The following is a 23395-nucleotide window of genomic DNA, read 5'->3' on the forward strand; positions in this document are numbered from 1 at the left end:
CTCTCCATTATCAACCTCGACGAATCACGGCGTGAGCAGGCAGACTCGGTGAGAGCGGTGCTTTGAGCATTCTTACCTCAAGCATTCTTCACTGCGTGCCACTGGGGTCGGTCAACTATGCTGTCCACCCACGTCTTACGATCGAATGCTCCGCCGTTGGACGATGGCGATGGCTTGGATCTTACCAGCAGGATACTCCAGGAACACTCCGGCAATCGTCAACACAATGCCTACCCCTTCCCAACAGGCTTTGAGCAGAAATGCCCGACATCACTGTTGACAGAGAACGCCTATTCTCGTCACCATCAATGGACGGGACATCACAATGATCACCAGCAGCTCTATTACCCACGACCACATCCCCGGCTTGCATTACGACATGGATATCCCCGGATCGGGCATCCCCAGTGTAGCCCGCAGGAGGAGGCGAAGAATCAGGTCGAGGCCGAATTCCTGTATCAACGGTTCCGGCAGTCGGATGCGTATGTGAAGTACCGTGGCCGACAGTCCAAAGACGACAAGGGCAACGAAGACCAAAAGTGGCCTGACCATTTGGAGAAGGCGTTCTTTCGAGGTACGTCCGCTACTCTGTGCGTTGTAGTAGCTTCATGCTGATCTCGACGACAAGCGTTGGTGACATGGAAGCCGATGGGTCGCCGCAAGATCCTACACAAGAACAAGCAGCGTGGCCGCAACGAACTTATCGCCGACTGCATCCAGGAGTTGACCGGTGAAGAACGCTCGCGGAAGCAGGTCTCCAGTCACATCCAGGTCTTGAAGCCCTTCGTGGAGCAGGACAAATACATCATGAAGTATCTGTCGAAGGAAGACCTCTGTGCTCCCCAACGCCATGGGCATGCTTCCGGTTGGGGCGGTGGCAGACGAATGTCGGGCTATCCGGTCAGCTCGGTTCCGCACTCCGCTCGAAACGCCATGCCATCGCAACCTCGAACCAACAGCTACAACATCGCCAAGTTGAAGGCTAGTCCTGACGTCTTCGAGCCTCTTGAGTTCGAGATGTTCATTCAACGAGTCTACAAAGACGATCAGGGCAAGGATCTCCGTGAGCCCGACAGGCTTCACACGTACACACGATCGGGACGATCAGATGTTCCTCCTCGTGATGAAGACCTCTATATGGACGACTGGCAGAGGATCGCTCGCGATTTCCCGCTGTTGACTAACCTGAGCGGTCAAGGCAGGCTCGACTGCAACATCATTGCTGCTGAAGCGACGCTTGCATTTCCCGCGGAAGCGTTCAAAGGCGCTCTTCCGGGAGTTGAACTCGGAATCAAGTTCATCTGCAGCAGCCGACACCCACCACCGACCTCAAAGAACGGATCAAGCTCTGTCTTCTGCAAGAACACATTCTATGTGAATGGAGCGGTCGCCACTCCGGTCACCGACCAGGAGCAAAATCCAGAGACGACCGAGCTCCACTTTTCACAGATTGAGAATCGACAGGATCTCGAGGCTCAAAGCAAATTTGGTAGCAAGTTTTGGGCTCGAAATCTTGGCCAAATGGCGAACAGGCTGCTCAGCCCTTCGAAGGACTACAGCGAAGAGGTCGCAGCGCAGATCAAGAGTATCAACGGCATCCAGGAGATCTTCATCCTCAACAATGGCCATCCGGAACGACTGCTTGTAATACACTGGAGCTTCAGGCAGTCTACTAAGCCGGAGGGTGCTGCGCGGTGGCGACGCCTGATACTTTCGTCATTGGCTCCACAGTCTTCCCAGCTTGGTGCAGGCGTTAAGCATGAGGAGTATCCTAGGGTTGAGCGGCAAGACTCCATCTTCGACGGCTACTCTCACTACGTCGACATGTCTGCCTCTCGGCCTCAGCAGCAGCTTCCGTTACCTGCGCTGCAGTCTCCATTCGAGTATGATAGCGGTTCCGGGTCAGCATTGTCTTCTGCGACATGGCCTGGATCAGCCAGTGACGGTAGCGTGGTCGGTCAGAACGGTCACTTCGACTTCAACACGGACAACAGCTTCGACTTCAACGCTGGAAACATCAATATCTCGTACGACCACAACTTCAACTTTGACAACCTCGACAGCTCCGCCTTCGACTTTGGCACTGGCACCGGAGACTTCGCTGCCGATCCAGGGCTCGACGACTACTCGCAGGCTTGGGCAGATCCCACAGCGACTGCCTCCTTCGATACGCAACCGAACAGCGCTGTCGATGAGAACACAAACTTCATGTTGATGCCCGACTTCCAGCCACAGACGGCTACCTACGACCATGCTTACGATGCGCAGTACTCGCAGCACTCGTATCACGGCGTCCCAGAGAGCCAGTCGTACCATGGAACTCCTCACGATCAGCACAGTTTCGATCAGCAGGCGTTTGGTGTTGCTGGACAGGAGTTCAAGGCGGAGGATGCGTTGGGAGCGCTGGCGGACGCGTCGTATTTGGCCAGTGGCATGGGGCATAAGCAGGCGGATCCTTTTTAGATGAAAGAATGGTAGTAATGTGAAATGGCAGTTACGCTTGTTGATGATATGAGAATGGTGTTCACCGAGTGATCAAATAGCATAGCCTGCCGGCCAAATGTGCACCATGTCTACTTTGAACATTCTGATGCATACCACTCTTCTATATCGTCTCATCCAAGGAGCTGCACGAACTCCTTGCATCGCCCTTTTTCTGCAGCCAGCCGCTAGCGGCGGTTGATGGACTGCCAATCACAGCCTCTTCCACCCAAGACTTCCTAACAACATCTCTGATCATTGAGTGGACTTTAGTCTTCGCCTAACCATCTCGGCGGTGTTGCAGGATACTGAAGTACCACCATTCGCGGTACCGCCCTGATGCTGGGAGATGCTGAAGGCGGTCTTCTACGCCCGCTTCCACCCCGAGCGAGGACCATCTGTCATCCACCAGTATCCTGAGACCGCGATCAATGTATCGACGACGGAGAAGAAGAGCTCGCTGTTGGACTTTTCGAACATCTCCTCCTATGTCATCCCGGTCTACGAGCTGTGCAACAAGCCACTGGCCATTTGCACGAATGGCTACCGCGTGCTTGGCTTTCCCGTGAGCCTCGAGGATGAAAAGTACGAGCGCAACCGCTTCACCTACAACGTCTGCTTCATTTTGGACGAAAGTGCCGACCCGAAGCCGTGGGAAAGAATTGTGTCGAAGACTGCCGCTTTCTTTACGGATCTGGAGGCAACGGAAGGCTTGCTGCAGACCGAGGAGCGGCTCGGTGGTCTGAAGTGGGCGGGCGACGAATGCTACCCTGCAGATGTCGGGGTCCTGTACTCGCTACTGGAAACCGTCTTCTTCGAGCTCAACACGTACGGCGAAACATGCGTAATGGTCACTGATCTCCACGTGCTGAACTTACGACTGGCGTCACCGGCACCACCCCACCGCGACGTCAGGCATTGGGATGTACCTCTACTCATTCGAGCCTTGCCGAACGGCGACGATTGGACATATGACCTCGCACTTCGCCAGATCAACCCACACATCAATGGTGTGAATCACGTCCAGAAGGTTTCGGAGCTAGCTGACGTTGACATCGACCTCATCATCAAGACCATCCGAGGACTGCTAAGCCACGGTCGAATCATGCTGCTAGACATCTTTCACTTTCACGCTATCTATGCACTGACGGCAGACTTCGCTTCTTTTGTGAAGGATGATGCACTGCAAGAGGAATGCTTACATTATGTGGCAAAGTCGTCGAGCGAACAATTTCCGTCAGGGTACGAGCTCATCACTCTCTACCGCAGTCTCAACCCAGGCGTCCCTGTCAAGGACTTCTACCTGGCCCATGAATCACGACTGGTCAACATCGATGTCAGGCGCTTCATCACCTTTGGGGTTATCAAAGGTTTCGTCCGCCGTATCCACAAATATGCCCTATCCGTGGAGAGTCAGGCCATATCAGTTGGAGGATCACGGACGAGTGGCTCGCCGTCGAAAGCAGTACATGGTTTAGACGTGGATGCTGACGACCGCAACCGAGCATGGAGGAAAGCAGCTTTCTCCTCAGGTTGGGCAACACCACCTCTTGATCCAAGCGCCGGCGAGAGGGACTCAGGAAATGCTCACGATGGAAATACGCCAGCAGTGGAGGGTGGAACTGCAACACAGAACAGCGCTGAATTGCTCAAATATCTGGACGGCCAGCACTGCATGGACGAGATTTGTGTTGCTTTACACATGAGCGAGAAGCAAGTGATGGAGAGGCTTCGCGGGACTGAAGTGCTGTATTTCAACAGGTGATAGAACGGATAGCTCAGCGGGCTCTCAGCTTCCTATTAGCCTGGTAACTGTCATCAAAGCAATCCAGAAACAACGGCTGTTCGACAGCTTGACAAGGCGCGGGAGATTTCGAGACCAGACAGTGGAACATAGAACGATCTCATCCCTTCCGGTACGAACGCCGGAGGCAGCTCTTTTGATGAAGTCGACTTGGTCACGATTTTTTGTCCTGTCATAGTTGCACTCAGACTTGCGTGGAAGTTATGCGGCAGCCTACGCATGTTGGAGCTGACTCGGATGTGGATTTAACCTGACTAACGCCTGCGCCACTTCGCTCGCTCGCGCGAAGGCTGTGAGACCCATGCTGAGATACATTTTCCACTCTGCCTTCTCATGTCACCACTTACACTGCTTGAACGAGCTGCGACAGAATGGTGCCAGTCCGGCTGAAAGCGCATACAGATGAGCGTCTCAAGCGGTACCAAAAGAGTCAAGAGCGGCTGCATCACATGCCGGTAAGACTCTCCCAACTACCACGGCTTCTTAAGCTGATATTGACTCTTTCTAGGATCCGCCGCGTGAAGTGCGATGAGGAGAAGCCGGCATGCCGACGGTGTATATCGACAGGACGGACCTGTGATGGCTACAGCACACTTCCATTCTCCAGGCGAGACTTACAAACTGCGAGCCTGTTGGGTTCGCGACAGAGCAGCGCTTGTGGAGAAGACTACAGGCCTGTGGGACCCTTGCCTCGCCTGGTGACGGATCCGGCCTTCAGTGGTCTCCTGGAGAAGCGATACTTCCAGTTCTTCCGGCAGCGGACAGTAGCAAGCACAAATGCCATCGTCAGTTGCCGCTTCTGGGACCGCATTGTTCTGCAAGCGTGCCACACAGAGCCTGCAGTTAAACACGCAGTCCTAGCGCTGAGCTCTTTGCATTCAGTCCGAACTTTAGCATCTGATGGCAACAGCCATATCCAGCATCGACAATATGCGGATACACAGCACCAGAAGGCCCTGAAGGAGGCAAGAGCATTCATCGCATCGGCTGGCTCTGAAGATATCGACCGTGTACTCGTTACCTGCATCATCTTCATCATCTTCGAGAGCGTGCGAGGTGAATATTGCGCGGCCTCAACGCACATGGACAGTGGAAGAGCCATTATCGCGGACAACCTACAGCGACTGAAACACACATCGAGGCGGAGAGACTTGCTTGAGATTGAAAGTGCTTTCGCTCGTTTGGATCTGCCTGCTACCTGCTTCTCGGACCGCACCTCGCCATATCGATACGGTCTTCAAGACTTCCTCAACACGAAGCCAGCGCTTGAGCCAGAGTGTTTCCAAGACATCAACGAGGCGCAGAATTCGATGATTGACCTCATGCGCTGGCTGATGATCCTTGGGAACCACATCGAACGTGCTGTCAGGCGCAACGATGTTCAAGCCATTGCTCGATACTCGGCAGAGAAGACCAGATGTACCGTGACAATCAAGCAGTGGCATTGGCATTTCGAAGTGCTCGCCAGCGAGTCTGACCTATCTAGCTCCTTGACCGTAATCAACTTGCGGCTTTGGTATGCATTTGCACAGCTGGCTATCCAGGCCTACGGACACGGCCCTCAGAAGCAACACGACGGGCTCCTGCACCATGGGAAGGAGATCCTACGTTATGGCGAGCAACTCGCTAAGAGTCTTGCGCAATCAGAGGTGGCAGCACAGCCAAGCTCATTCAGCTTCGACTTTGGATACATCATCCCGGTTTACGCCGCAGCGACTGTCTGTCGCGATCCGTTACTCAGGCGGAGAGCTATCAGCATCCTTCATACTTATCCGAGGCAAGAGGGCGTGTGGGAGAGCACTGCGGCTGCAGCTGTTGCGGCGAGATGGGTTATGGTGGAGGAGGCAGGCTTGGTCGTGACCTGTGCGGACGACGTCCCTGAGCATCGGCGGATACGATACATTAGTACGAAGGTCAACATTGATGGGAAGAGCGCATGGATTAACTTGGCTCCTCGGCCGCCTGGAGTCCCTGTGGATGTCACTGCGACCTGGTGGCCGGGTTGCTCTACAGCAGGTACGTCCGCAAGTGAAGCAGTTGATCAAGAGTTGGTTCTCATACTGATGAGCAACCGCAGACGAGCTCTTGAAGCAGAACACTTTAAATTGAATCTTCTTCGCCGCCTTGGCAAGACTTGAGTGAGTAGGAGTTGAAGCTGGCCCAAGGTCAAAGGCCTTCTACCATAGCCCGAGCATCAACTACTTACTCCGAATGCAGCCGAATTATCTTCTCTGAACAGTCAATTTGCTTCCAAATTATTCGCCACTAACCAGCGCTTGGAACTAACACCTGGTAGGTCTGAGACATCGCAGGCTCAGATCTCGCATTGCCAGCTATATCCATAGTCTACAAACCAAAACTGAACCGGATCGGAACACCATCACTACCATCCGGCTGCAAGATCCTGAAGCCTTCATCAATCACTGCCGTACCATTCTGAAGGGCATAGAGCTGTCCCATGGTGCAGCTCGTCGGCACGGCCCAGAGGTTACAATTTACCGGCGGTATGTCTGGCAGGACGTTCTTGATGTGCCAGCTGCTCGAAGGTCCGATTGTGCTGCAGATGTTGTATGGGCCAGATGTAGAATGTTTTCCGGTGGCGATGTCCGTGCTGAACATGGCGCGGTTGAAGATGCGAAGAGCAGTCTCGGGTTGGTAGTAGGATACTAGTTATCTTTTCAGTCATTGCTCGCTTGATTCGGATGTTCCATGGACAGCTCACCCTCATGCCCAGCATCGAACACCCTCGAGAAGGACAGATTGCCATGCTGACGAAACACACCGCCCTGATAGCTAGCATTCGTCTGAATGTACTCGTAGCCAGCCGCCCGGAACTCGTCGGCACCCGTCCAGTTGGCCACCAAACTGATCGCCTCACCACCAATCCACGGACACCGCATGTCACGATCACCATAGATGAGCGAGACCTTCACGCCCTGGTCGAGAAGGTACTCAACATCCGCCATACCAGCCCTCTGGAAGATGTCGCCCGCCGTGCCCAAAACAGCAGCACTAACGACGTTGGAAGCCGAAGTGAAATTCAACGGCACACCGAGCTCCTTCTGCACCCACTCACGGTTGAAGAAACCGTCCGCTGTGACCGGTGGTGTCGGGTCCGGCAGCAGATGTCCGAAGTCGAAAGGATTGCGTTCCGATCCCTGACTGGCCAATAGCGGCACACATGCTTGCTGTGCCTTGTTGCAGACTGCGTTGACCCTATGGTTGATGGCGAATTCTCGAGGGTCGTGCTTCGCTGCAGCCGCTCTGCAGGCTAGCATACGGTCGAGGCAGCCTTTCTTTGGCGCCGCGTAGAGCTCCTTGAGCTCCTCGTACGTCGTCTTGTTGATCATCTTGAGGTCGTAGGTATTGTTGTATCCCATCTCTGGGTAGAATTTGGCCTGGTATAGCGCGTCGATGAAGCCGTTCGTGATGCCTATCGTTGAAACCTCCAACACAGTGCCATTGACTTCTCCACGCTTGATCTTTTTGTTTTGTTTGGCAGTGAATGCCGCCGATGCTGGCACCCAGAACCCGCCATAAGAGTTGCCCCAGTAGGATACGCTCTTGTCGCATGTCTTCCACTCCGGGAACGAGCTGAACCAGACCTGTTGAAAGTGCCAAAGAGTGACTGCTGCAACGCCTGTCGTGTTCGCGGTATGCTGGATGTTCTGCGATGGAAGTGTGCCGTACTTGAATGTGGTGTTCTCGGGCGGGAGATCATGACCCCATGACTCGATCGATTGTATGCCTGTGTCGGTCGGATCGTCACTGCCCGTGAAGATTAAATTGTATGTGCTTTCCACCAGCTTGTCGTACGAAAAGCCACTGCCGACTGGCTGGTCAACGTACAGCATATTCACCTTCTCGTTCCAAGAGTAAGGGTTGAACACAGTGCTGTTCGCATCATCGCCAATGTAACAGGGCCCTCCGTCAACGACAGCACCGAATATGGATGACACCCCAGGTCCTCCAGCCAGATATATGGATGTCGGTGCTGTTTGAGGGCTTTCCCGGGCTTCAAAGTACCAGAAGAACATCGATATGTTGTAAGGGTCCGAGGTTTCGATATCCTGGAGGTATGCTATCGGCATATGAACATGTCCAGAGTAGGCCTTGACCGTCATGTCGCAGATGTGCGTCTCCTTGTACTCGATCGAAACTCCTGGAGAATCTGGAACATCGAGTTTTGTAATGCCTTCGGCTGCTGGTAAGAATTGGGCATGTGTGACTGCACACAGCAGAGTGACACTGCTCAGCAACAGCCGGCGTAGCGCCATCGAGAGGACTGGAGGAATGGATGACGGATGGTTGCGACTGGGCCAATGTGGTAGCAAGGAAATGTTGAGTTTGTGAAGAAAGATGTGCATACCAGCAGACTCGACTTAAGTATCGGAGTACACCTACCTGAGCGCAGCGCCCTTGTATCCTTGCGCAAGCCTTGAAGCGCACAACTACCCGAATATGGAGGAAGAACTCACGAAGCCGACTGGTGCTAGTCCAAGACCATCGCTGTGTGTTGGCGGCAGATCACGTGAAAGCGGCCAAGGCGTGTTATTTTGGCGAGGCATCCCAGTGGGAGCGACGTGATGGCAAAGTGATGAAACGATGGAAATCGAGCTGGGCGGCGCAGCGCAACATGGTCTTCCGAGATCGTATACGACAGAGGATCAGCATTTGTGCTAAGCCTAGGCGTTGTGTCTCTGAAGAGCTGAGGCCGTTGGGGCTGATGGTCTTAGCGTTGAAGTTTTGGCGAGCTGGCGAAACAACTTCGTGCTGATTTCCTGCGGCCGCAGACCGGTGCATAACTCATCGAAACGCAATTTGAGGAATCAATTTCGCTCTGGTCGGTGCGCTGTATAGAATTGCACGTGAGACTGGCTATCCAGCAGTGTTGCGCTGCTCGTGACTCGGCATTGCTGACCGCTTGTGTGTAAACCGCCAGCATGTCTTCGGACTTCTCTGCCTTGACTGCCAGCAACCTGTGGGTAGCCATTTGGCGACGAATGTTTATTCAAAGATCGTCTCTCATCACCTCATCATGCCCAGTCCGCGCACAAACCTCACCTCGTCAGCATTCCTTTCCAGTGCTCTTCTCATAGCCATCCCATACTGCCTCTCCGCGTCCTCCTTCGCCCTCTGCTCGACAGTCTGAGCCCGCGCCTCAACCGCGTCATGCCAGTCGTCGTCGACACCCAGCGCATCGCTGTAGCCAAAACCAAGCATGCCAAGAGCTCCGTCTCCAGTCCAGAGCAAAAGGTTGGATTGATTGATGTCCGCCCGGTTGTCTGACGCGGTCGAAGCCGCGGCCTTGAGCGGCAGTATCTTTTGAACAATGTCGCCTTGACCGGGCATCTCCGAGGCCGTGGAAGACCAGATGCCGTAGTCGCTGGCATCCCCTGCTGCATCGGGTGGTGGCTGGATGTTAAAGGTTCGGACGTACGAGAAGCCGTCTTTCTCCACCCACTTCAAATTCCCGTCTCCGTCGCTGAACACTATACGCCCACCATGAGGTGCAGCGGAGAGCAGCTTGGATGCAGATGCAGTTTGACGATTCTGGTATGACGACCCACTTGATACATTGTGGAGTTCCAGGGAGCCCTTGCCTTTGTATTCTGCAGCAGCCAGTATCGTTGGGCCAGGGTGACTACGTGCTTCGAGCAAGGAGGAAATGGAGGCATCTGGATTCCGGACGAGATCGAGCTCGCGAGCAACCACGTTGAAGGGCGAAAAGGCCATGCTCGCAATACGTGCTCCACTATGCAGTGTGCCTCGGAGACGAGGAAAGAAACGTCGGTCGTAGTTCAGTAGGGACGTGAATCGACCAGCAACCCAGATGGAGCTGTCATCAGAGCTTGTGCTGTCATGATGAAGGATAGACAAAGAACCAGGCTGAGCAAGGGTCGCGTGAGAGTACACTGAGCCTCCGATAAGTTCGCCGCTGGTTGCAGTTTCTGTTGTTATAAACGCTGGATCTCGCGGGTCATATAGATGAACAGTGTTGTTCGTGCCGACTGTTATCGGGGACTGGCCATTGGCTTCCGACAGTGCCGTAATCGGAAACGGATACTGCTTGGTAGACACCAGCTGCATTGTGGTCAAGTCCACTTCCTGGAGTAGGCTTTGGACGGCGAAGTAGCCTTTTTGCGAGGTGCTGTCCACAGCGACGCTCTCAACGGCACCAGTCTCCGTCATCATGGTGTGATTTTCCGTGATATCGCTCTCCGGTCGTCCAGTCAGCAACCCCCGCTTACTCTGACCTACAAGCCTGCCCCTGCTACTAGACGAGTATGCGGACCTAGGGCCGATGTCCCATATGGATATGCTGCCATCGGCCAGAGGTGCTACGACCTTGGCAGGCCGCTCCGACTGGCTTTCTGAGAGAGTGGCAAGCCCCGTTGCCTCTGCCTGCGATCCGGTTTCGGAACGAGCATGCTTTGAGTCCTTCAGCCAGCCAAGACTGATCGGTCCATGGCGGTGGATATACTCCTCGTAGTAGTCAAAGTCCTCATAAGCATAGTCGGGCTCCCAGTTCACCAGTGCTCGATGACGCTGCGTACGTGCCTCTGCCTGTGGATCGGACGACGCTCGAGGTTGAGGACTTCCACGGAGCAAGGCCACATCGAGTGGAGTCAGGTCGCCTCCGGGCAGCGCTGAAAAGGCGTTGCGAAGTTCTGACAACCTTGAGTCCTGGGCATTGAGTAGGTGCCTCTGCCGACGAAGAGCTTCCGCTCTTGAGTGGCTGAATGTTTCTGTCTTCCAAAGAGCATTGTCTCGGCCGAGGAGAAGATATCGATGGGATACCGATTGGACATTAACAATGTCTAGAATGTCCAGGAAAGAGATGATGTGGAGTACCACTTCTTCCGGTAGCCGATCCATTGTTGGGTCTGGTTCTTATAGGTTCTTGGATTGGTCAATACAGCAGATACCGATCAACCTCTTGATGATAGCTGGAAACATGGCCAGGGGTACCGTTCTGTTGACTTCACGCCATTTTGGGGGTGTTCGGCATGCTTCCAGTTCCAGATCCGTAATACGTAGCCATTAGTCGTTGGTAGGATCGTTGGCGAGAGCAGGAGGATGTGTTGATGATAAGGTGGAGGATGCAATGCTGACAGACGCCTTCCTTCAGAGTGTCCGTGCGTTCGGAAGTGCCACGCGAGCAACATGTGATGAGTTGAAGACAAAGAAACAGCTGGCATTAACTATCGTTCTTGTCTGACACTACTGATAGCGATGAGTTGAAGGTGTTTGCAATGTACGCCTTCGTTCTGGATAACAACACCACAGACCACAGGCCACGATGAAGCGCGCCCGCTGGCATCTGCTGCCGCTCCTACTTGGTAAGCCATGTACGGTTACACACCACGCCAGGAAGCTAATCTGGTTGAATAGTTGCGTTCCTCTGCTTCCTCGCCACAAGCACCGCACAAGAAGCACAACAGCAACATGTCGTCGACCAGCAGCCCCTCCAAGACAACCCACGGGCGGCGCACTCGACACGCTGGGAGGGATCCACGACCGCGGACAGAAAGAAAGATGAGGGTAGTGAAGAGATCGCGGAGAAGGTCAGGGAGGCTACAAGCATCCTGCGCAAGGTCAAGCCGCCAACGGTATCGAAGCTCGTGCGGTACACTCGTCGACCCAAGGGCTTCTTGGGATCAGCGCTCTACTATTCCAAGGAGGCCTTCTTCCTGCTGTTCATGAACGCGCCAAAGCAGGCCAACCTCCTCACAACATCGACTGAGCAGGCAACGCCCAAGCTTGCCCAACCGCTGTCAAAAGCCGTCAAGATGCTGGAGGAGGCAGCGGAGCAGGACGATCCAAACGCCATCTTCCTACTGGCAGAGATGAACTTTTACGGCAACTTCTCGCACCCGCAGAACTACGAGGAGGCGTTCAGGAGGTACAAGCAATTGGCGGACCTGGATGGCAACAGCACGGCACAGTACATGCTTGGGTTCATGTACGCCACTGGCTTGAACCCAGCGGTACCGGTGGACATGGCAAAGAGCATGCTCTACCACACTTTTGCTGCGGAGCAAGGTAATACTCGTTCCGAGATGACGCTTGCATACAGGTACCATGCCGGCATTGCCACACCTAGGAACTGCGACGAGGCGGCGTACTGGTACAAGAGGGTTGCGGACAAAGCGGTTGACTTCTATCGATCTGGGCCGCCAGGTGGCCATGTTCTGGTGCGAGATGCTTACAGACTTGTCGACGAAGATGGAGGAGTGTATGGCGAGGGCGCAAGTGTGAGCTCGGCTGGTGTGCACGCAAAACAGGGCGGGCCAACGAGCGATGCCTACGCCAGTATCGAGGACGTTCTTGAGTACTGGTATATGCAGTCATCGAAAGGTGACCTCAAGGCGACATTTGCACTGGCGCGGCTGCACTACGATGGCTCGAGGGGCTTGAAGCGGGATTTGAAGCTTGCGAAGAAGTACTTTAAGTCGCTTGCACGCCTATACTGGGCTGAGAATGGCAAAGTCCTAAAAGACGTTCCACTAAGCACGGAGAAGCTCGCCACCAAGGCAGCCGGCTACCTGGGCAGAATGTTCTTGCGAGGAGAAGGTATGGAGCAAAGCTTCAGCAAGGCTCGCATCTGGTTCACTCGCGCTCTCAGCAACGGCGATGCTCTGTCCCAGTACAGTCTTGGTATTATGCATCTGCACGGCCTCGGCGTACCTCAGGACGTGGCGAAGGCTGCCGAATTTCTTTCGGCGGCGGCGGATCAGGATCTTGCAGTCGCTCAAACGAATCTTGGCATACTCTTCCTCGATCAGGGCGACACACGGATTGCAACACAGTATTTTGAGCACGCGGCTCGCAACAGCCATATCGAGGCCTACTACTACCTTGCCGAGATGAACAACAAAGCCATTGGTCGCGACCGGTCCTGCCCCATCGCTGCGCTGTACTACAAGATCGTTGCTGAAAAAGCCGAACCCACATGGGGCTCACTGAACGAGGCCAACGAAGCTTTTGAGGAGGGCGACAATCAGAAGGCCATCCTCCGGTACCTCATGGCGGCCGAGCAGGGATCTGAGAATGCTCAAGCCAACGTCGCATGGCTGCTCGACCACTCCAAGCCACGCTGGTCGCCTATCGCCTGGCTCACATCGCTCCAGCAGAGCGCCAAGTCCGTTGTGGGTGACGCTGCCGTTGCCCTACTCTACTGGACCCGCTCAGCGAAGCAGAGCAACATCGACAGCCTAGTCAAAATGGGCGACTACTACCTCCAAGGCCTCGGCACCGCCATCTCACCCGAAAACGCAGCCGCATGTTATCAAGCCGCAGTCGAGAGCATGCAGTCAGCACAAGCAATGTGGAACCTCGGCTGGATGCACGAGAATGGCGTCGGCATCGAACAGGACTTCCACCTCGCGAAGCGCTACTATGACCACGCCCTCGAAACGAACAAGGAAGCCTACCTGCCCGTCCAACTCAGCCTCTGGAAACTCCGCTGGCGCAGCTGGTGGAACGGCATCACGCACGGCGGCATCAAGGGCATCGACGAAGACGAGCCGGTGAAGAAACGGCGCAGTTTCGCCGAATGGTTGCAAGATTTCCTCGAAGCGGATGCAGCCTACTACCAACAAGAATACCCGGAAGCCGATGATTGGGACGTGCACAATGATCCCATGCCTGGTGGGGACGAATACTGGGACGAGGACATCGACGACAGTGTGCTCGATGCGCTGCTGATAGGTGGTTGTGTCGCGGCGCTGGCGTGGTTGGTGTATTATCGGCAGCAACAGCAGAGGGCGGCGGAGCAGAGGCGAAGGCAGGGGGTGGAAGGGGAGCAAGGCGCGCAGGGCCAGGTGCAGGGGCAGGACCAGCAGCAGCAACAACCGCCTGCGCCGGGGCAGCAGGCAGATGGTGGATTCTTTCCGCAGCCTGGGGATCCGGAGTGGAATCCTTGGGTTGCGGGTGGTGTTGGGCATTAGTGAGGGAGCGGGTTTCCATTGCTAGCGATTGTACAAACATTCATGCTCTCTTTGTTCGTCCAGCAGATCCTCTCATCGAAGTGCACTCTGATCTGTCCACCTCGTGAGCCGCGTGACAAGTTCTATACATGCTAACCTAAAAGCAACTAAACTGCAGTGGCGCATGAGCTTTCATCCAGTATAGGACACTCTCAAGTGAATGGTAGGAAGGTCGACGACATTCTCCAGCTTGAGAACAATCTGCAAGCATCACAGAGTGGCCCTCGGGACTTCACACGGAGGTAGTGTCGCGGAGAACGTGCTATACACCAGTTGGACGACCAGGTGTCTCGAGCGTATCATCCAGCTCAGAAAGCCAGAAAGCCAGACAGCGCTGCGTGATGCCGGTTTGCTTCTCGGAGAACCCTTCCACCCATCAGCTCGACATCTTGCTAGCAGCAAATCCAGCACGGCAAGTCGTTGTAGATCACTGGATGCATAGGAGGTCGACAGAGACATGAAGCTTTAACTTTGTTTCGCGGCGGCAACAATGCTCTCGCCGTTGTCGCTGCAGCGACAGCCACTCACTGATCAGTGGTGTATCATACATGCTGAAGCAACCTCTTGTCCACGGTTGCCCGAATGCTCCATCTCCATCTCCATCCCGTTCCATGCCATTATGCGCCCATGATAACCAACGCCAGGACGAACGCGACGCCATGCTAAAATCAATATTCACTTCCCACTCCGACCCTTGCCCTTCTTCGAGGGACCCGTCGATGTTATTTTCGAAGTCTGCATGAGTTCGCCGATGTATCTGCACCATGTTAGTCATTCTGCAAGAATCATTACAGTCTTTCAGTACTCACGACTGAAGGAACTGGTTGCCAGACGAAAGCTTCTCATGCTCGGTCTTCACCGACTCAACTCGATCAACAATCGCCTGCAAACTCGCCTGCAGCGTCTTCGCCTGCTCAATCAAATCCCTCCTCGCGTCCTCACCCAACTTATCAACCTCCGCACTATTCCTCCTCGGCGACATCGTCCGGACATCACCCTCTTCCAAATCGTCGTCGACGACCGTCGTGGACCCTTCGCGCGACACAATCATCGTGCCGCTGCTCTTCCTGCTCCCTAGTTTCGGCCGGGATAATCTGCTGCTGGGCGGACGCGCGCTATCATCCTCGCTCGACACGGTGCTGGAGTCGTGGGAGGGCGTCCGCGAAGGTGAGGGTTGCGAGGGATAGTATTGGGCGTCGCCGATGGAGGGGATTGCTTCGGAGGGCATAATCGAGTGTTGTTTTGTTTGCAAGTAATTCTGCCGAGCCTCTTGGGTGCTCCGGGTTATCGGCCGGCTGCTCTCCTCGGAATCATCGGTTGGTTTTATGGTGGTGTTGTTGAGGAGATGTCGGTGTCGGAGGGATAAGAACCAGCACCCAATGTAGAATCGAAACGTTCAACAACCCAGCGCCACCGTGAAGCCGTCAGAAATGGGCATTAAGATACAAGAACAGGAGGGTGTGGTGGCACAAAAGCCAGTGGTTGCTTGTTCGTGGGGACTCGCAGAGCACGGGACCTTGGCTAGTGGGTATAACGAGTGCTCGCGGCAGGGGTCCCACTGGCTCCGCTCGACGCAGGGTTCGCTTCTGACGTCGCCAACGCTGAGATCTGCTCGCTTAGCGCTATGCTACTCTGCCCCCTCTTGTCCCAAAGGAGAGCCGCAGGGTCCGTTGATGTCGGCACAGCTCTGGTGGTGTTGTTGTTGTTGCTTGCGTGTTGCATTTGGAGGCGAAAACGTTGAATGGGAATGTAACTGCACAATTTTCCTTGTAATCTCCAACGAACAACGCTTGTTCTCGGCTTACATTGACCGCTGCCAGCGACTGATGAGACCGACGGACGAGCGCAAAGGCCAATTACTACTACGCAACGGCGGACTCTCGTCCGGCAAGTGCTTCACGAAAGCTCAGCTTCTCCAGCTATCATAGCCATCCCCTACTTTCTCCGGGGGCCCACCACCTATCAGCAGACTTGCAACAGCAGACCGCTTGTCTACATACTCGGTATAACGGATTAACCCTACTCATAGATCTGTATTGCCCAAGCACGGTACGCCGACGACATTATTCATTGCCCCGTCAGATCAATTGTTGATATCTCCAGCTCGCCACAACTCAACCACGTCACCCACCACCTGACTGCATTCATTCGCCTACATTGCTCTGCTTCGCCGCTGCCAGCGCGTCCTCGCCACACAACTTCCCGCTCCAGGAGGCTGGCGAGGCTGGCAGGAAAATACAGCACAAATGACAATCACCCAACCATCATGACGATCCGCCCGGGATCCTCACAAGTGCTGGTGCAGCATCCAACGACAGCAGGGAAACGATCAGCTGGTGCTTGCCGAAAGCATTCTCCCGCGCCAAATAAATTCTAATAGTAAACGTAGATCATTCGTCTCCACTTACCGAGTGGATTTTTGGTTTGATTTGAATCATTTGGACGTGCTCCTGCGAGTACTGCACGAGGACTTGAGATCAGGTTGGAGAAATGGACGGTCAATCAAACCCGTCGCCTCGACAATGAACTGCCTCGTGAGCTGTCAGAGCACAAATCAGGCCTGGACAGCACTGGTCGATCAACCAACTACTGCAGACCAGCTCGTTGGAGCCGTCGCAGCATGAGACAGATTTCTACGGCTTCTCCGGAAACTCGGCGCGGTTGGACCACTTTCTCTAGCATCTGCCGCCGCCACGTGGCCGCCCAATCAACCTCACTGCCGGGTTGTTCTGCTTTGTCAGGTGTCCGCCGCGTGCGGCGGGAGTGGTTGGCGGCGTGTGCTTTGGTGAAAGGTGCTCCAGGGTAGATGGGGGCCTGCGACGACGACGCGAGATTTGGAAAATGCCGACATGAATATGTAGGAGCAGGTCCATTGGGTGAACAGTCTTGCACAGCAGCTACGAACAGCAGTGATGATGAACTGACAACAAATCGCATCCCAATCCATCGGTATCACAGCTAGATCCCCAAACAACACCCCGGCTCCGAGCTAATAAATGGCGAACCGTGGAACAACCTCTCCAGCGAAAGCAGAACGCTAAATGGCAGACATGCGGATAAGTCCCAGCAAAACACCCTCACTCATTAAATTCAATCAAGATCATGCCTCCTCGCTCAAGCCTTGTCGGGGTCGTTGATGCCACCAGTGGTGATGATGTAGGAGGCCTCCTTCTCAGGGCAGTCTAGAAGGAGTGAGGTCAGCAGGTTCATCAGAGGTACAGCTGGCGATGGAGACTTACCTGGCGAGTCCATGATCTTGGCCACGCGCTCCTCACCACGGCCTTTCCTCAAGAGAATTCGGGTGGTCGAGGCGTGAGCAAGGACGTGCCCACCGATGGCCTTTCTTCCGTCTGCACCGGCGAACAGGGCGCTTGCTCCGGGATCGGACTGGACTTGGTTCGTCATAAACACGACGACGTTGAACTCTTCAGCCAGCTGGCAGAGCTTCCGGAGATGAGAGCCCAGCTTGTTCTGGCGTTCGGCCAATTCTGCACGTCCGTTGTAGTCGGAACGGAAGAGAGCGCAGATGCTGTCGACGATGAGAAGGCGGTAGTCTCCTGTTGCGAAGTTTTCGTTGAGCTCGCCGATGTGTTCGTCTTGGAGCTCACTGTTGCCAGCCCGGACTGTGGTGATGTTGTCGACAGCCTTCTCTGGGTCCAGACCGAACCTCTCGGCGATTTGCTGAATCCTCTCCGGGCGGAAGGTGCCTTCGGCGTCTGCGATCTGATGTTAGACGGTATATCGACAGCGACGATGACGGAGAAGATACGCACCAAGGTAAGCAACTTTCCCGCCACCGCCACCGTCTTCCTTGGGCAGCTGGGCAACAACGCACAAGGTGTGGGCGAGCTGGGTCTTCCCGCAGCGGTATTCGCCATATACCTCACTAATGCTCATCGACTGGAAGCCGCCGTTCAGGATGGCGTCCCAAGACTTGCTGCCGGTGGAGAGACGAAAGCAGTGCTTGCGCATCTGGAGCACCTCGGTAGCCGTCCTCCAGGAACCTTTGTTGGGCTGGACAGTACCTTATTAGCAGTTTCGAAGCTGGAGAAGAGGGTTTGACGTACGAGGCACTTCTTGACTGCCTCCTTGATCTTCTCTACCTGCAAATAAGGGTTAGCGAATTTCTCGGACATGGTAGTAGGACGTGGCTAGAATACCTTCACTTCGCTAAACCCCCTTATCTTGAGCAGCGATTTCACGGTGGCATTCTTCACAGACTATGATGAGCAACGTCAGCATATCTCGCCTTCTCGCAGGGATCGACTGAACTCACGCCCACGGTGTGGAGGCTGTTGCCTTTGAGCTTGAGTATGTCCGCTTGGGAGACGCCTGATAGTGATGTCTGTCAGCCACCTCTTGTCGGGCACAGGGAGCAAGGAGCCTTTGCGTACCGTGGTCTTGCAGCTGGTCAATGTCGACGAAGCTGGTCTCGATCTATTTGGGTGGTGAGCCGAGTCACAGACGCTGTTGAAGCGAGCGTCCTCGTCTCACCTCTGCATCATCGTCGCTGGCGATTGAGGCAGGCATGTTGGATGCTGCGCGTGCGGGAGGGGATGCGATGGATGCTAGAAGAGCTGTGAAGGGCGGTGCGAGTGTACTTCTGAAGGGTGCTAGGACGACTGATACAGATGGAAGGCGAGGGGTGAGGCGATGGTATAGTTGCAGTGAAAGGAAGGATGGCAACGAAACGAAGGTGGTGAGCATGGCGGCGGTAGAGCATGCGGTGTCCCAGGCTCCCAACGCGTCGACCTGAGGAAGGAGCTCATATCGCTCTTGCCTTCGATGTTCGATGTTGTTGTTCCCAATGCGGTTGAGTTTAAGTCAACCTCACCTCCTTGCCCACTCGCGCAGGCCCACCTGTCAACCTTGCGCAACTCCATTCTGTTTCCATCTGCACTCTAAAGTAGCTTTGCGGTCTCAATCGCAGCGTGGAAAAGGAGGACGTACAGACCTTGGGGCAGTCATCAGCCCATCAAGCCTCCTAAACCTCAAAGCCAAGCTTCAGTGAAGACGACCATGCCTCTGCAGCACACCTACTCAAGCCACTCGCGCGACATTGCGACATGTTACATGAAAGAGGCAGTAAACGAAAAATCAAGCGGAGGTATACTGGGGTGAACATGTGAGATTTGCCGAGTCAAGCAGCGCCGTATCTACGGCACGCCAGACTTAGCAGTATTTGTGCTCCTGATGAAACTCGCGCGACGCCAACGTGCCTGGCATCAGACCGCAAGGTAGATGGTGAAATGAAGATGCTCTCCTCCTCGACACAACGTCTCCTGTCCTTCCGCTCCACCGCCGTCTTGTCAATCTTCGCTACCTCTGCCTCGCTCTACGCACTTTGCTTGCCCCAAGACTCGATATCATCCACAGAAGTCTTGGGTTAAGTGCGCAAGGATCCGTGCTCCGTTTCCGCCAAGGTCCAGGTATTGCTGGTCGGTCGTGATAAGGGTCGTCAAGAAATGGGATAAACTTTTCTTCGTTGTGGTCGTAAGGGTCGTCGCAACGCTGGGATTAAGAAAGAATGACAAATGCTGGGAGATCCGAACAACACAATGTCCAGAGGCCTGTTTTCCGAGCCATGGCAGCTCCGTGGCCAGGTAGAGCGCCGTTCGTGTGCTTGGCCGGCTTAAGCCGCAATCGCCGACGGTGCGAGCGATGGGTCGGCCACCACTTCCGGTGGGACGCCAGCCGCCATCTCGCCGTTCACGGCGCCGTCGACTTGGGCTTGTGGGCACTCACGGCTGATGTGGCCGGCCTCGCCGCATCGATAGCATGTCTTGCCTGCTTGGTTCAGAGGGCCGCCATTGGGTGAAGTGCAGTCCCTGCTGATGTGTCCGAGCTTGCCGCAGGCGTAGCACTTCATGGCTTGAGCCTGGCAGTCGCGAGCAAAGTGGTTGGGTCCGCCGCACTTGTAGCACGTCGCAGCGCGGTTGTTACCCGCGTACCCTCCACGGAACCCGCCGCCATAGCCTCCTCTTGGGGGTCCACCTGCTCCGCGTCCGATCGGTGCCGTGCCTGGGGCCGGGCAATTGCGCTGTTCATGTCAGTATTCAATCCGACAGCGTAGCGACGTCTGCACATACAGCAAGGTGACCCATCTGGCCACACGAGTAGCAGCGTCCGCCGCCAGTTCCTCCGCTCAAGCGCAGGGTCGGGCAGTCAGCCTGCACATGTCCGAGTCCCTGGCAGTGATAACACTGCTTCGCTGGATCGAGTGTCAGCATCTTCGTTGGGGGGTTTCTTAAAGTTGTTTGACATACTCTCGGTCGTGCGTGGGTGAGGGCAGTTATTGCTCTCATGACCTAGAGTAGCGGTCAGTATCCTGCAGGCTCCCGTCACACCGTCTCAGCGGTACGCACCTGGCTGCTTGCAGTTGTAGCACAGACGCTCGCTGCTGGAGCAGACCTCGGCATAGTGGCCGACGTTGCCGCACTTGTAGCAGGCCCGACGAGAGAGCGAGGACATCTTGCCGCCGTCCTCGACTGATTGTGGGACACCAGTATCAGCCATACTGAACACTTTTGAAACGTGAGTATGGAGCGCAACAAGTGGTGGGTTCGCAGGGTCTTCGATGCGATGCGCGATGCAGGGAAGTCGGACGCTCGAGGGGGGCGGGTAGGTACCTTTTCTAGACCGGAGTCTCTTCTGCGATACGTCAGCACATGTCCATTGCCCTGTCGACAGAGGCGCGGTCGCAGTGATGTTGTCGCAACACGCGCAGGCTCCGAAGGACTGCAAACTCACCTTCTGCTTCTGCTTCTTTGGAAACCGCTTCCCTCAGCTCTTCTTCAGCTCAGCTCCGCTCCTCCTAACTACTGCCCTCGGACCGACGACAGCAAAGCAAAGAAGGGAAAGACAAGAAGTGATGTTTGTGTAGCTGAGAAAGTTGCTTTGAAAGGCTTGACGAAGGTTGAAGAAGCCTCGCTTTTTAGGGTTGTTTCCGAGCGCCCGCCGCAGCAGCGGCTGCTGACATCAGATGGATTTGGTGAAGGCACATGAACGCAGCACGTTCTTTCTCGATCGTGAAAGCATGCGGTGCCAGTCGTAGAGCATGACAGCGGCATCTCGCCATTGCACTGGAGTCATCATGAGAGAAGTCTCGGGCTGTTGAAAGAAAACAATTTGACCTCGCCATCACGGTCGTTGGTCGGTACAACAGTACAAGGTCACATGTGTCATCCTTTCAGCATACTTCATGATCTATCGTCTACACATGACACAGCCGAAAGGCTAGTCTACTCCTCCTTCTCAATGACAGCCGGAGCACGAATCTCGCGCCCATTCAAGAACTCCAAGCCCTCACCGCCATAGCTGATCAGCGGACTCACTTCCACCCCCGACTCACTCTGATCTTCGCTCGTCACCGTCGCTCCAGCCGCCTCAATGAACCTCTTCCCTTGCTGCAAGATGTCCCGTCGTGAAGTGTCAGGGTCGTCCTCGCCAGTTCCTTTGGCGTTCTTCAGCGGCGAGAACTCATCCTCCCGCTTTACTTCCATGCTTGCGAACTTGTCCATCGACAAGAACGGGAAGCAGTCGAAGACAAACTGCTCCAGCTTGATGCCATTCGGCTTCTCAGGCTTGATCTGCTTGCCCTCGCTGTCCACGTGTGGGATCTTCTTCTTCGCTACGTGGTGTGGTAGCCTGTGTGACCAGTTCGGGATCGACTCCAGGAAGCTGTAGGAGTAGTAGTGGTTGACGATATTGGCCGCACGGAACTTGAGCAGATTCGAGTCCTTCGGGTCCTTGGCTTCTGCTGTGTCCGAATCGATCTCCGAGTATTCGACGACATCTGGCTTGCCGTTCTTCTGCAGGATCAGGCCTACAGACTCCTTCGCATCTCGCTTCCGCACCACTTTGGTGGCAATGTCGACGTTTTTCTCGGCAGCAAAGCCGATGAAGGTAGGATCTGCCACCCGGACAAGGCAATTGTCCACGCAATAGGCGTGAATGTGCTGGATGCCACGCTTCTGCATGTCCGCAACAATGCCACCTTCAATCAACGCATTGTACAGCCCTCCATTCCCGTCCGGCGCCACGGCAACCTTGCCCTTGCTATCAAGCAGTATCTTCCCATTCATGTCAATGCACGGCAGAGTACCCTGCTCGAAGAACAAGACGTTGTTGCGGTTCAATCCAAAATACTTGTTCTCCTCGAAGAACTGCTCTGTGGGCTTCCTCGTCGGCCCAGAGGTCATGATGTACCACGGCACAGCCACATCCTCCTTCTCGTAATGCCGCTCAGCGAGATGCTGAAGCCGGTATATACGCTCCGCTTGCAGTCTGAAGAGTGACTTGTTGCTGGGCAGCCCAATGTCGTAACACCCCTTGGGCGTTGAGCTGCCCAATCTTGTGCCTTGGCCTCCTGCCATAAGTACTACGCCAACTTTGTTCTCCGAAATCAGCTTCAGCCCATCGTCGTGCCATTTGTTCAATGCGTCCTCCTTGCTGTCGATGGTGGAAGTGGTCGCCGAGTCTGGTAGTTGCTCTAGCTTGGGCTTCTGCTCCTCGCTCTCGGCCTTGGGAGGGTTCAAGGCGGTGTCGGCAAGCTTGTTGATGTGTTCTGGGTCGATTGCTTGGAGCTGCTGGTATAGGGCACCTTTCTCGTTGGGCTGGAGCTCGTCGTAGAATGCGAAAACCTGTTCCTGGCCGGCCTTCTCAAACTTTTCCTTCAGCTCTTTGTACTCTTCGTCAGATGGTGGAGGCACTGCATCCTCTGACTCTTTCTTGCCGCCCAGGTTGAGGGCTGACAGCATGCTGTTCATGGTGCCTTTGATTGCTTCGGCCATGGTGGGCAGGTGCTTGTGGTTGTGTGGTGATAAGGACGTGGCAAGAAATGAAGGATGAAGGAGTGCAATTGGAGTGTGTGTGTTTTGTCAGGGAGTGAGGTAGCAGCAATACGTGATCTCAACAACGAGTTCTCAAAGCTTCGTGTTTCGAGAGAGTTTCACGTGGGACGCTCGACGTCATTGGCAGCTTAGGTAGATATATGTACGTCTCTCCCTTGTCTTTTCCCTAATGCTCCCGATCCGCAAGGTTGAAGACCGAACTGAGCTACGATATCAGCCACGAGAATGGCGCTGACTTGCACAGTACCGCAAAGCAGAGTAAATGT

At 54.9% G+C, this 23395-nt stretch overlaps 10 protein-coding genes across 10 annotated transcripts; 4 read left to right on the forward strand and 6 right to left on the reverse strand.

Annotated features, from left to right (window-relative positions):
• Positions 1-117: 117 nt before the first annotated feature.
• On the forward strand, positions 118-2463 carry LTR77_004340 (uncharacterized protein; the record flags this gene model as incomplete). Its single annotated transcript, XM_064801594.1, has 2 exons — positions 118-574; positions 629-2463. 2 exons carry the CDS (start codon positions 118-120, stop codon positions 2461-2463), a joined length of 2292 nt encoding a protein of 763 aa, XP_064660224.1.
• Positions 2464-2830: 367 nt separating this feature from the next.
• On the forward strand, positions 2831-4246 carry NPR2 (Nitrogen permease regulator 2; the record flags this gene model as incomplete). Its single annotated transcript, XM_064801595.1, has 1 exon — positions 2831-4246. One exon carries the CDS (start codon positions 2831-2833, stop codon positions 4244-4246), a length of 1416 nt encoding a protein of 471 aa, XP_064660225.1.
• A 441-nt stretch (positions 4247-4687) lies between these two features.
• Positions 4688-6394, forward strand: LTR77_004342 (uncharacterized protein; the record flags this gene model as incomplete). The annotated part of the gene is made up of 3 exons (XM_064801596.1): positions 4688-4740; positions 4794-6301; positions 6363-6394. 3 exons carry the CDS (start codon positions 4688-4690, stop codon positions 6392-6394), a joined length of 1593 nt encoding a protein of 530 aa, XP_064660226.1.
• Positions 6395-6631: 237 nt separating this feature from the next.
• Positions 6632-8562, reverse strand: LTR77_004343 (uncharacterized protein; the record flags this gene model as incomplete). The annotated part of the gene is made up of 2 exons (XM_064801597.1): positions 6632-6951; positions 7008-8562. 2 exons carry the CDS (start codon positions 8560-8562, stop codon positions 6632-6634), a joined length of 1875 nt encoding a protein of 624 aa, XP_064660227.1.
• A 751-nt stretch (positions 8563-9313) lies between these two features.
• Positions 9314-11164, reverse strand: LTR77_004344 (uncharacterized protein; the record flags this gene model as incomplete). The annotated part of the gene is made up of 1 exon (XM_064801598.1): positions 9314-11164. One exon carries the CDS (start codon positions 11162-11164, stop codon positions 9314-9316), a length of 1851 nt encoding a protein of 616 aa, XP_064660228.1.
• A 424-nt stretch (positions 11165-11588) lies between these two features.
• On the forward strand, positions 11589-14238 carry HRD3 (ERAD-associated protein; the record flags this gene model as incomplete). The annotated part of the gene is made up of 2 exons (XM_064801599.1): positions 11589-11628; positions 11681-14238. 2 exons carry the CDS (start codon positions 11589-11591, stop codon positions 14236-14238), a joined length of 2598 nt encoding a protein of 865 aa, XP_064660229.1.
• Positions 14239-14952: 714 nt separating this feature from the next.
• On the reverse strand, positions 14953-15505 carry LTR77_004346 (uncharacterized protein; the record flags this gene model as incomplete). Its single annotated transcript, XM_064801600.1, has 2 exons — positions 14953-15034; positions 15087-15505. 2 exons carry the CDS (start codon positions 15503-15505, stop codon positions 14953-14955), a joined length of 501 nt encoding a protein of 166 aa, XP_064660230.1.
• Positions 15506-17391: 1886 nt separating this feature from the next.
• Positions 17392-18807, reverse strand: DMC1 (Meiotic recombination protein dmc1; the record flags this gene model as incomplete). Its single annotated transcript, XM_064801601.1, has 8 exons — positions 17392-17459; positions 17517-17993; positions 18051-18291; positions 18345-18380; positions 18438-18497; positions 18554-18609; positions 18672-18714; positions 18772-18807. The coding sequence occupies 8 exons, from the start codon at positions 18805-18807 to the stop codon at positions 17392-17394; spliced, it is 1017 nt and encodes a 338-aa protein (XP_064660231.1).
• Positions 18808-19909: 1102 nt separating this feature from the next.
• GIS2 (gig suppressor) lies at positions 19910-20793 on the reverse strand (the record flags this gene model as incomplete). Its single annotated transcript, XM_064801602.1, has 4 exons — positions 19910-20317; positions 20367-20488; positions 20544-20585; positions 20643-20793. The coding sequence occupies 4 exons, from the start codon at positions 20791-20793 to the stop codon at positions 19910-19912; spliced, it is 723 nt and encodes a 240-aa protein (XP_064660232.1).
• Positions 20794-21518: 725 nt separating this feature from the next.
• On the reverse strand, positions 21519-23069 carry UAP1 (UDP-N-acetylglucosamine pyrophosphorylase; the record flags this gene model as incomplete). The annotated part of the gene is made up of 1 exon (XM_064801603.1): positions 21519-23069. The coding sequence occupies one exon, from the start codon at positions 23067-23069 to the stop codon at positions 21519-21521; it is 1551 nt and encodes a 516-aa protein (XP_064660233.1).
• Between the last annotated feature and the right edge of the window lie 326 nt (positions 23070-23395).

The sequence above is a fragment of the Saxophila tyrrhenica genome, assembly GCF_035928015.1.
Source record: "Saxophila tyrrhenica strain CCFEE 5935 chromosome Unknown scaffold_6, whole genome shotgun sequence".
In the NCBI taxonomy this organism is placed as follows: Eukaryota; Fungi; Ascomycota; class Dothideomycetes; order Mycosphaerellales; family Extremaceae; genus Saxophila; species Saxophila tyrrhenica.